This window comes from Cyprinodon variegatus, unplaced genomic scaffold (genome assembly GCF_000732505.1).
Source record: "Cyprinodon variegatus isolate N-32 unplaced genomic scaffold, C_variegatus-1.0 Scaffold1214, whole genome shotgun sequence".
Taxonomy (NCBI): domain Eukaryota; kingdom Metazoa; phylum Chordata; class Actinopteri; order Cyprinodontiformes; family Cyprinodontidae; genus Cyprinodon; species Cyprinodon variegatus.
In genome coordinates this window covers 108,701-120,893 of record NW_015151667.1, presented here as the reverse complement: position 1 = coordinate 120,893, position 12,193 = coordinate 108,701, and the positions used below count along the sequence as shown (strand labels likewise).

The window sequence follows — 12,193 nt, the reverse complement described above, 5'->3', positions numbered from 1 at the left end:
CAAAAAAGTACTCCAGAGTGTTGTTCAGCATGGGGGTGAGTAGAAAATGAAGGCTAATCATGTTTTGGGTGTACTATTCCTTTAAAAAGAAATGCAGATGCAGAACCCTGTACCTGCTCCCGAGAGGGAACGCCTATTAAACGCGTTTGAGATCATAAACAAGCCCATTTCATCTGGTGCATGCTCTGTTTAAAAGTTGCTGTTTTTAAATCGTGCATACAAGCTTAATTTCCATAAGAACATTTTTAATTTTTCCACTAGGTCAGACTCACCACCAGTAAGTGAAAATGGAGATTAGCATGTAGGACGGCCATTTATTTTAATGATCGAACCGGAAAAAGAACATCCTCCACTGTACCTTTAACTAAAACATCTTTCATTTTAGCATCTGCTCCAATGTTTCTTTACCTGAGATTATAATGCTACAACAACATACTTTTCTTATCTTTTCTCTCTACATGAAAGGTGCTGTAGAAATAAACCTGCCTTTCCAGGATCATTGCTCTCCTAACCGGGGAAAAAACAGTGTTTAGCTTTGCCGATTTTCCTAAAAAGTAGGAAAATCTGCAAAAACAGTAATAGTTCCTAAAAATAGTAAACCCTTTCTTGTTTTAGTAGAGATTGCATTCTCCTATTGTAAGTCATGAATGCAGGTTTACCTTCTTCTTTGGTGCTCGGGTCAGAGCTGGAGGGTCGTTCCAACCGTTCTGAGGTCCTACAGAGAAAAACACTCCTCAGCTGCTGGTTTCTGCTTCTGAACATCTCCGAATCATTTATAAACAACTACAATATACACTCTTATTTTTTTTAATTTAGCCAAAAAAATACAGAATAAAAAAATAACTTCTGAAACATAAATACAGAATCTTTCATATAATCTAAGACTTTTGAACTGAGAAGCATGATTAATAATTTTACAGTCAGCATATTATCAAATGATCAGATCTCCACCAGCTTAAAGTAAATTAAATTGCAGACTGAAGCTTGATTTCTTTGTCAGATCAAGTTCTAGTTAAGGAGATGATTTCTAGAATAGTCTTTATAAGATATTTAATTTCAAATCATTAGTGACAGAAAGTCATGCAAATTAACATCATATGATTAGAAGTGATTCAATTTCCATTTCATTTACTGTCCGCCCTCTTTGCTCTCAGCCAATCAGTGAGTTAGCATCGATGTCTCTCCTAAATGTCTCTGGTGGCTTAAAGTCACAGTGTTACTTTAAGAAGTAATTATTCTAAAAATAATATGATTTTCACCCCTTTTTATTCAAATTATTTAGAAATTAAACATATTGTTTATAGATAAAAACAACTAGTAAGTTTTTTTCTGTGTTTCTGATGTATAAATGCAGACTCTGTAGACTATTTTGCTTTTAAAATGGGAAAGACAAAAGATCATCCCATCTGAGTATCTGTAGAAAAGTTTGGGAATAAAGAGGAAATAAAGTAGATTATCACCTAAATTTGCTCATTTCTATTTTTAGGAACAAGACAAAAAAAGGTCAGATGGTTTTTATCTACTCTTGCAGAAAAAAATACAAGTTAGGGGCAGCTAAAAATCAAGATTATACTCTTTTGTAAAAGACACTTGCTCAATAATAACTAAAAATTGTACGTAATCCCACTGAACTACGTTATTCTGGGGGACTAAGGCAGATTAAAGGATTCAGCCTCTCAACATCTCTAGGCTAAACTGTTAGTAGAGGGCCTGATTGACTTTTAAACTTTTTTAAAAGTAAATAAAACAATAATTGACTGATATGAAAGGGTTATATCATGATACTTTTTTGTATCTATACCTAACAGCTCTAGTATAGATATGTTTAAATAGCTTTATATGAATACATTTAATGTTATAATATATCAGATGTAGGTTTCTTTTTAAGTATCTTCTGCTTCTACATTTTAGGGATAATTAAAGTTTTAATCATTGTCATTAATCTCATAGTTTACTGCAGTTTTAGATTCAAATATATAAAAAAAGGAAATGTTTGATTACTAACAATAAAAGAATATCTTTATATTGCTCTGATAAGGGGAGCAGAATGTGCTGCTGTTTTATATGAATGATTATAAATAGTAAAAGGTGAATTTTCTCGCTGTCTAAGGATGATTCCAGCTATGATCGACTCATGAGGTTTTCTCCCTGTGAGGCTGAGTGAGGTGGTTAGCAGGACAGTGACAGTGAGGATGATCAGAGCCATGCAGACCTGTTCTCTGAGAGGCGGCGATCAGCTCGCTGTCTCTCTGTGTACCTGAGGCTCCGCCTGATGGAGGTTGGAGAGGAGGAGGCATGTACGACACAGGAGATCCTGGCCCGCCATGCTGGAAAGACGCTCCGGAGGACGGAGGAGCGGAGAAGGAAGAGGAAGTGGGAAAGAAAGGAGGGTGAGAGGGAGGAGACGAAGACAGGCCCTGGCTGGCAGGAGGCTGTCCTGGATAAAGAGGAGGCGCCTGCTGAGACGGGACGGGTTGTGTGTACTGAGAGAGGAAGCCGGGAGGATGAGGAGGAGAGTTTGGCTCAGCAGGACCTTGAGGAGGAGCAGTGGAAGAAAACTGAAGAGGCTGATAGATAGGAGCCCCCCCAGCTCCAGGCGGGTACTGGTTGACCTGGGGGTAGGCTGGGAAGCACATAGGAGCTTCTGTTAGTGACAAACTGCAGCAGGTTAACAAAACAAAACAGCTGTAAAATGCAACAGGAATGTTCCACTGCATGCTCTGCCATGGAGGAGTTAAATACAAAGAATGTCATTCAAGAAGATAAACGACAGAACCAAACATTTCCACGGAGAAATGTTTGCAGGCAAAGTGTTTCGTCATTCCACACAGAGTTCAATAACATTAAACTAATAATTCTCAAACAGCTTCCAGCCAATTCTTGTGCAAATGTTAACCATTTATAACGCAAGTTAGCATTTTTGATCACCTGCATACCCCTTAAATATGGAGAACCCCCAAACCCGTCCCTCAGTGAGGTCTAGATGCACAAGGTCTATATCCAGCCATTCAGCGAAGATGTTGCTACATGGCTGTACATCTTATTTTGGCATTTGACCAATTAGATGAACCCTTGAATGATATACTACCTACTGTAAATCAATTAGAAAAAAGTTAACAAGTCAAGAAAAAAAGGTAATTAAAAAGTAAAGTAAAAAGTTAATAAGCCTAGTTAACAATTATATTTAGGTTTATAAACTAAAAAATGTAAGAGCTACTATCAGCATTAAAGCCTCTAAGGTTATGTTTGACCAAAAAAAATGTGTTTCTTTTAATCTCAGAGTGTTTTTCATGAATTTCTTATAGAAGCACTTTGGTTAATTTTCTTTATATATTCAGGCAAGGTGGTGTTTCTTGTTATTACATTGACATTCATTTATGCCATCAAAACATCCAGATTTTTTGAATGTTACAAAGGTAATAAGGTCTAGTCCTGGATACCAATAACATTACTGGCTAGAAATTTGGAGTATTGCACTGAGTGCCATATAAAGGGTTAAGAAAATAAAAAAGTAGAGGTGTTTATATCGTGAAATAACCTACAATCTGATAACATAATGCTGTGATAAACAGAAATAGAGGTAGCTAGCTAGCATTGGTTTTACAGACACTTAGGAAATGTGTAGTCTTTCTTCTCCCCCTTAAAGCCATCTGGCCAGCAGTGTGCAGCAATAGGTGGGAGAGTAACGGAGCCGAATTACTCAATGCAACGAGAATTTAGGGAAAACTCCAGTAAATCTGGACTTTAATGCGTTGGAACGATATTTAGTCGTCACATTTTAAGACATTGGCGTTCTTAAAGCTTAAACGGGTTGGTTCTGTACTGTAACTCATTTTCATTGTAACCAAAACATCTCAATGAGAAATCTGGAAATCTGTGGGTAAAAAAATAAATCCTAACACTTTAATTCACCAGAATACAAACCATGCACTGATCAGGCAAAACATTATAACTGATGGATGAAGTGAATATCGCCAGTTATTATTGTGGCGGTTTGGTTATGAAGGCAGGTTTTATTCATTAAAGCCAACGAGTTGGAAACATGGAAAATGGGCTAGCGTTAGGATTTCAGCTGGTTTGACTGAGACAAAAAAGGCAGCTGAGGCTTAATGTTTCACCCATAGAGCTTTAAGAACGCCCAGTGATGCAAAAATGTATCATATAAGCAGCTAAATCTGAATAGAAACAGATGCTGGTCATAATGTTACGCCTGATCTGAGTATTTGAGCATCCCGGGAGTCGTCCATACGGTTTCTATAACATATTTCAGACTAATTTCACTTTTTAGCCATTTTTATATGAATAAATCGTCAATAATGTCTGATTTTTCTTCATGAGGCCCAACAGCCTCTCCAAGGCCCACTTACGCTGGTACTGGTGGGAGTACATGTAGGCAGGAGTGGAAGAGGTCAGAGGGGCCGCGGGTGTGCTGGAGGCCGGCAGGCCGTACATGGGGTTTGGAGGCTCCGCCTGAGGAAGGAGAAGGCATTTTAATAACAAAGAAAGAGGGAGAAAAGAATTTAATCTGAAACTGGCTTCCATACGATTCAATCAGCTGTCAGTTTGGGTTTATTACATTTAGAGGCAAGTTATGAAAAGCAATGCAATCATCCAACCAAAGCAAAAACAGAAAGAATCACAGCCTGAGGAGAAAGAGGAAACATCGGACAGGAAGTGGCTGGATGGCAACAGAAAGGGACATTTTGGACATGGAGCATGGGTCTGAAAAATCAAAGCACTTTGTTTTTTTTATTTGTAACCATTTGCTGTGAGATGTGTGTCAGGGCAGGAATGGAAGTTTGTATACCTGCTGGTCGGGGGCGCTGCCTACATGAGGAGGGACATTTGGGAGGGCTGTGGGAGTTTGGTTACTCCAGGAGGTGACAGTGGAGGCAGCCCTCACCTGAAGCAAACAGAGACACAGGGTGATGCCACAGAGGAGTGATGGCCACGGCATGGGAGGGAGGAAGAGGGGGACACACCACAGTAACACCACCGTGAAGACCAGATAAAGGGAGGGGTCGCTTTTTAAACTGGGGTTACATGGAGACCCTCTGAGCAGTCAGTAGATAGCAGTGAGAGGAAGTTGATTTTTTAATATACTTTTAGATTTATGAATATAAAAAATAAATATCTTTACCCTCTAAAATTGTGCAGAATCCAATGCATTAGCCTTGCCTTTGAAATGTGATTCACAGAAACACCAGTGATGTGAAAAATAAAGCTGTGGTGTTGGAAAATGTCCCCTACACCAATCAAACCGCTTCACATTCTCTCAACCTCAAAGCTCGCCTAGAACGGAGCCAACCCACAGCATCATACCACCTCCATTTTGCCTTTTCTGCGTCCAGTGGGATTTATACTGAGACAAAATCACACGCATGTTGATTGTACTGAACAAATATCTGCTCCGGATTGCATTTTGTATCAGTATGCACCATCAGGATCTTTGTTTGTAAAGAATATATTAAAAAAACATGCACTGTGTTCCATCAACTTCTCAATCATTTGTTAATTGAATTTGGTCTATTGGTTGGTCAGATGATGATGCAGTGAAACGTACCGGCTGGTAATACTGTGGCTGAGGTGGGGCAGAGGGAGCTGTAGGCGCCGGCGCTCCTGCAGCAGGTTGAGGGACCATCGCCGGCCGGACCTGGGAGAACGGAGGCTGGGGAGGGGCTGAGCCGTGCTGAGCTGGACGGCTGGGCAGCTGAGAGGCAGCTCTGTGAGTTTGTGCTGGAGCCGCTTGGTGCCCCAGAGCCCGACTGAGACGATCACGCAGCTGCTGCACGGCAGCCTGGATGGATGGAGTTAGAATTAGATTTAACTGAATTATAATCCCACCTGCAGCTGCTTTCTAGAATGAGTTACACACCTGGTTGGTGTTGTCGGGCAGGTATGTGATGGCGGTGGACAGGCTGCCCTGAGAGGCCAGCAGGCTGGCGTACTGACTCATCTTCTCAGCCAGCAGGACGCCGATGGCGGCGGGACCTGAGCGCTGGGTCAGCTCCACAGCTCGACGCAGCACCACCACCTTCTCCACCAGGTCCTGAGACACAGAAACCAAAATATGTCAAAGAACCTGATACACGCAATGCTCTGTTTCTATCTGAACACTGGTTTCTATGAATTTTTCAGTCTTTGATAAACGCTGATAACAAAGATTAGCTGCTGTTTGAGAGCTGTTTATAATCTTAATGATATGCTGCTGTTACACCGAAGGCATCCTTACATTAAAGGATTGATTTTATAGTTAGCTGAAATTCAAGGCAAAATCAAAAACTCAAACGATGCAGAAAATATTCAATCGATTTTAAAACGGGCAGCTCCACAGCGCCCCCAGACTCAGCAGGGCCAACTGGTATAACCAGATCGCTAACATTTAGTACACAGTTTGAAAGTCTTTTGGAGGTGCACCCTAAAACCAACAGGAAGGCAGCCATTTTGGATCAGAGGGCAAATTTAGGGGGAGTGGCGGCCTAGTGGTTAGGGCACACAGCTTGAAATTCAGAGGTTCTGAGTTCGAGCCGCAGTCCCACAGACTGCCACTAGGGCTATCTGAGTAAGACCCTCAACCCCTCACTGCTCCCCGGGCGCCGCACAATGGCGTAATGACAATTAAAGCTGAACATTTTTTTTTTTTTTTTAAGTCAGTTGGAGGGTTTCAACGTGTCAAACTTTGTTAAACTCCTTCTATTGACACACTCAGGAACTTTTTCAGGACAGTGAAAAACAAACGTTGTGTGATTTATCCATTTAGGGTTCCCTACAGCACCATTAGAGATAGACAATACATCAGTCAGACATTATTATTTTACTCTTCTTGTATCTGCATTGGCCGATATGTGAATCGATTATTAAACGCATTCAGCAGCCATGCCTTGAAATCATGTGCAGCACATTATTGCTGTTCCCTTCATTTGCCTTCCATTGTTAATGTGTTGTTTGATTTGTTGAAGAAAATCAGTATCGACTCCAAAAATCAGCCCAAATCGTCGGTGATCGTTAGACTGATATCAAAATGAATTATTGGCATTGGCCTTAAAATGAACATATATTATTAGATCTGTAGTGCTTGTATCCTAATTCTTTGTCTCCTTATTTCCCCCCTTCATTCACAGCACAAACTGGACACTATAACCAGCCAATTTAAAGGGATCAATGATTGGTTGTAACAATTTCTCTACGTTATTTGAGAAATATTTATCTTTTATTCAAATAAGATGCCGTGAAAACACTGTAAGCCATTTAGTTTTTAAAAATAAAAAAAAATATTGTCAGGCGGAAAAAAAAAGGATTTTTTAAAACTACTTCTTTAAAGGAATAGTACACCCAAAACATGATTAGCCTTCATTTTCTACTCACCCCCATGCTGAACAACACTCTGGAGTACTTTTTTGATATCTCAAATGCATCTGGAGATCTGGGAGGCTTCTTGCTGTCTGCTGACATTCAAATAATGGAGGTCTATGGTGCCCGAGACAGAAAGGTCCATAAAAGTCCACAAAAAACGTGTCAATATTCCTCCATACTGCTCGTCCAATGTATTCCAAGTGTCCTGAGTGGGTAGCGTCCAGAATTTACTCGAAACAAAGTCATTTAGAATGTTTTTAGAGCATAAACAGTAGTGTATAGGATTTCCTAAAAGCGAGTTCACGAGTCTACGGAAACCGCGGCAGACCAAACCAGATGAAAGTGCGCATTCAGCTCGGCAAAGAACTCATGCTATTCCTCAACGCTGAAGTCCTCAGACATTTTTCTTTTGTTGTTTCTTTCGTTCACATTTCTTCTTCTACGCTTGCATTATTGGCAGAGCAGACGCTGAATGCGCACTTTCGTCTGGTTTGGTCTGCCGGCTTCCGTAGACTCATGAACGCGCTTTTAGGAAATCCTATACACTACTGTTTATGCTCTAAAAACATTCTAAATGACTTCGTTTCGAGTAAATTCTGGATGCTACCCACTCAGGACACTTGGAATACATTGGACGAGCAGTATGGAGGAATATTGCACGTTTTTTGTGGACTTTTATGGACCTTTCTGTCTCGGGCGCCATAGACCTCCATTATTTGAATGTCAGCAGACAGCAAGAAGCCTCCCAGATCTCCAGATGCATTTGAGATATCAAAAAAGTACTCCAGAGTGTTGTTCAGCATGGGGGTGAGTAGAAAATGAAGGCTAATCATGTTTTGGGTGTATTATTCCTTTAAGGGCTGGTTATCCTCTCGCAGCAGTGAGTCGCAGTGAGCTTGTTGCAGATATTTTTTGATTTATGCCCAATATTGAAGCATGGTCTGCGCTATGTTATTCCTCGCCACAACCAAGAGGGACAATCAGGAAGTAGCTGTGGGTCTAGATAGGGCCGAGGCTGTGGGGAAGTGGGGGCAAGTTTGGAGGGGCATGAGGGTGAAAAAGAGCGGGTATCCAAGTAGAAGAAAGGGCCCAGCGTTCTCGCACATAACAAGCCGGTAAGGTACGAAACAGGAAATATGCACAGTGTAGAGTAGATGTACCAATCAGAGGCCTCCGGACTGCGGACACCTACAATTACAGAGAGGTGCAGCAGAGTGTCTGCGGAAGGGGCGGGGGCATATCTGCGTTAACTGCGACACACGCAGACAACCTGGTTCCTGAGTATAAATCAAACTGAGTATAATGAGCCTAAAGACTCAGTTATAAACTGGCACACAAATATCTGCTTTTTTTAAACCAACATTGGTTATTTTTACAATTTTTTAAATGTTTACTTTTGTACGTCGCACTTAGAGGATACCCATGTGCTCAACAAATATTATCTAGTATTATAATTATTTTTTTCCTTTTATTATTATCATTATTACCTCTAACTAGGTGCCCGTATTGAACACAACCTGATTATTTTTAATTAAAGCAGAACCAAAATGATTTACAAGCCCCCGGAAGAATTGTGACGACAGTGTCCTTTATAAAAAGGACAGTTAGTGAAAACTAACTTATTTTCCTCATCAACCCACTATAGTGTGAGTTGATTCATTTCAATCCTGGAACATATAAGAAAGTTTCAGCTGTGGTTAAAAAAAAAAAAAAAAAAAAAAGTTAAATATAGTGGAGTGAGATTTGTCAGATTGTTACAAAGATAAGAGAGATTGCTGATGTCAGGAGGAAAGCAAACCTGCAGGGAGAGAGGGCACTGCCCCTCCTGGGCTCTGCTCCAGCAGGACACCAGCTTCTCCACGTTACCCGCACATATGTAGCACAGACAGGCCTGAGACTGAAGCTGGGTGTCCTCTGATGCCTCCAGTCTGCTGCCCAGAAGGTCTAACGAACAGAAGCGGAAAAGGGCGTTAGATGGTCGCTGAGAGACAGAACAGAACACAAGCAAGGTACTGACCGCATAGGGAAGAGAACTCCTCAGGCTGAGCATAGGTCATCACCGCAGCCAGAGCCTCCCTCCAGTTCTGCAGGTTACACGTCCTCAGGATGTCGTGCCAGTCCCTCATGACCACGGCACTGATCAGCTGCAGGACAGACGCACACTTCCATCATAAATCATAAGCGCTCTTTGTTATGGGAACTCTGACAGACACGGTTTGTTCCTTTAGAAGTCACCTTGGTGATCTTGCTGTTGGCTTTGTTGAAATACTTCCTCTGGGTTTTCTCCAAGAGGTCGGCTCCTCCGGCGATCGCCAGGATGATGCTGTCTGCCATCCGGTTGTCATGGAGACAGAGCTCCACAGCGCCTTCGAAGTCTCCAGTCAGCAGAGCTTGGGTGATCAGCCCGTCCACATCTTGTAAAGAGAAAAATGAAAGTATTTTTATTAGTATTTTAAAAGTGACTCCAGCATAGAAATGATGGATTAGATAGAAAAACCTCCATAATAGTGGTGGTACCTTGGCTGACACTGAGACTGACTCCTCCTGCAGGAGTTGGAACCGGAGGTGGGATCTCTGCTGGCGTCTTAACGGGGCTGCTCTCCTCCACCTCCACGTGGGCCGTCACCTCCTGAAGCGTTGAAAGAAAAGACTTTTTCTACACAAAGCTGGAGGCTGCAGATTAATTCAAGTGACTTCTAAAAAGTGAGGGCATGCATTTATGCAAGGCTCTTTACACTGAAGTTATCAACACTGAATATTGACTCAAACTATGGAGTACCACAGGGCCCAATTCTGGGGTCCCACATACCGGTATTCTAATTCCCACATGGCAGAACTACCTGAAGCAATCAGGAGAGCCCATCCTAAAGCTCCAACCTGTAAGGTCTTCTGGAGACTAATAATGCCAACAATGCACTTTTCAGCTGAATTTTCAAGACTTAGATTGACTTTATAGTTATTCAGCTGTAAGTTTGATATATATTTTTGCTGAAGGCTCCAAATAAAAATAGAAACTATATAAATATCTGCACAATTTAAAATTAAATCATAAAATGTACATATAAATGAAACAAAAAAAATGTTCTGAAATACAGCAGCAAACAAAAAAAAAAGATTTTATATGAACAGAAGAGTGAGACTATATTACTAGTGCAATATGCGTAGTAATATAACACCTAATTTTGAAGTCTCTGCATATGTTTATATTTCACAGTTGTTAAGTTTCTCTAATCTTTTTTTTCCTTCTTTCTATCAGTTTTGTGCCCATTTGTTTAATCATTTTTTTTTTTAATCTGTAAAGTGTTTTATGCCCATTGGCGTGTTTTGTGCATTTTGGCGGACACTTTTTCACACAAAAAAAAGCGTATCTTAGAAAGTTTATCTGATCAGACATACCGATCAGATGGTTCAGGTGTTAGGAACCATCCTGAGCAAGAAAAAACATGCAAACCAACAAAGCTCCTGGCGATACTGGGCCCAAGAATGGGAAAGATCTCGAGGCTACATGTTGGATATGAGCCTTTTCAATCATTTAATATTTTAGAGACCTACTATGAATTGAAGCATTCATCGTGCAAAATTCTGAGAAGTTATTTTCAATGCAAAAAAATAAATAAATAAAAAACGAAATGTTTTGTTTGAAGGAACGCCGTGCTGCTTCGTTATGAAACACTGACGCAGCATATTCACTCAAATTAAACTAAATTCATTTGACAGAAATTCACATTGAATCATTTTCCCTCAGTGGCTCCTAATGGGGACTTTTTAGCGACGCGTAACAACCTGAACAATTTGCACTGAGGCGGGCAGCAGGAAATAACCTGTACAGACTTCCCGCAACAGTCGGCATCCTCAGACGGTCAACCTTCTCATCTAAAGGGACGACATTAAAATCCCCTGTAGGAACCTGAACTGGGCCCTTGTGGTCTGTTTCAGTGTATCTACTAATAATAAATGCAGCCTCTGATTAATTTGTATTAAACTGTACATCATTCAGAGGAATCTCCTCCTCTTCTTCCTGCTTCTTCTCCTCCTCCTCCTCCTGGTCCATGTGTGCGTCCAGTTGATTGTCCTGAACATCTTCCTGTTCTGCTGGCTCCTCGCTGTCTGGATCAGGAGTGGAGTTCAGCTCCAGCGTAGCTGCAGGCAGGAGGTTTGAGGCGGCGATCAAGTCGAAAGCTGCCTCTGGAGTGTCGGCGGGTGGCGCCAGGCTGAGGTCTGCTATAGGCTGCAGGGAGGCAGAACCGGAGTCCAGCTGCAGATAAAGAAACAACTTTAGGAATGACAAATTGGTGCTCGGCACAAAGCTGGGTGTTTTTTTTTATTTATTTTTTTCATTGCAATGTCTAACTTCATTGTGTGGAAAAATCTGATTTAGTTGAAAAATACAATTATACTGGTTTATATTGTAAATTTACCCGAAGATGATTCATGTTACAGGGAGATGTATGCAAACATTGGTTGAACAGAGGGACCAACAAATGGTAAATGGTTCTGATGATTAGTATCATTCATGTGAGATTCTGTTTCATTAAGACATCCAGGAAGATAAAGGCTCTCCAGAAGCAGCACAGCTCCTTTCTTGCCTACAATTAGCGCTGTTACTGCTGACTCTATAAGGTGAAGGAGGAGGAGGAGGAGCTAGAAGTGGGCATTAATCTAATCATTTATAGTTATTGTGACAAATTTCTTCTCATGAGACAAAATTTTATTTTTCGTCTAAGCTAAAGATTCTCAAACTTTTCAGCCCCTGACCCACAAATTCTTTCTTTTTTCTGTCTTAATGTTGGCAGTGGGCTTTATGCTGCCATGCAAGGATTTAAACCTGGGTTTGAATGGA

The 12,193-nt window shown here is 41.1% G+C and overlaps 1 protein-coding gene across 1 annotated transcript in view; it reads right to left on the bottom strand.

Moving 5' to 3' along the window:
• sec31a (SEC31 homolog A, COPII coat complex component) overlaps nt 1-12,193 on the bottom strand; it is a 34,348-nt gene that overhangs the window by 5,844 nt on the left and 16,311 nt on the right. Inside the window, exons 14-24 of the mRNA XM_015401381.1 lie at nt 11,342-11,608; nt 9,871-9,982; nt 9,589-9,767; nt 9,371-9,497; nt 9,152-9,297; nt 5,876-6,049; nt 5,564-5,797; nt 4,808-4,903; nt 4,368-4,470; nt 2,213-2,623; nt 660-715 (exon numbers count right to left, since the gene is read on the bottom strand). Of these exons, the coding sequence (XP_015256867.1) occupies nt 660-715; nt 2,213-2,623; nt 4,368-4,470; nt 4,808-4,903; nt 5,564-5,797; nt 5,876-6,049; nt 9,152-9,297; nt 9,371-9,497; nt 9,589-9,767; nt 9,871-9,982; nt 11,342-11,608 (1,905 nt within the window). The remainder of the gene's footprint in view (nt 1-659; nt 716-2,212; nt 2,624-4,367; nt 4,471-4,807; nt 4,904-5,563; nt 5,798-5,875; nt 6,050-9,151; nt 9,298-9,370; nt 9,498-9,588; nt 9,768-9,870; nt 9,983-11,341; nt 11,609-12,193) is intronic.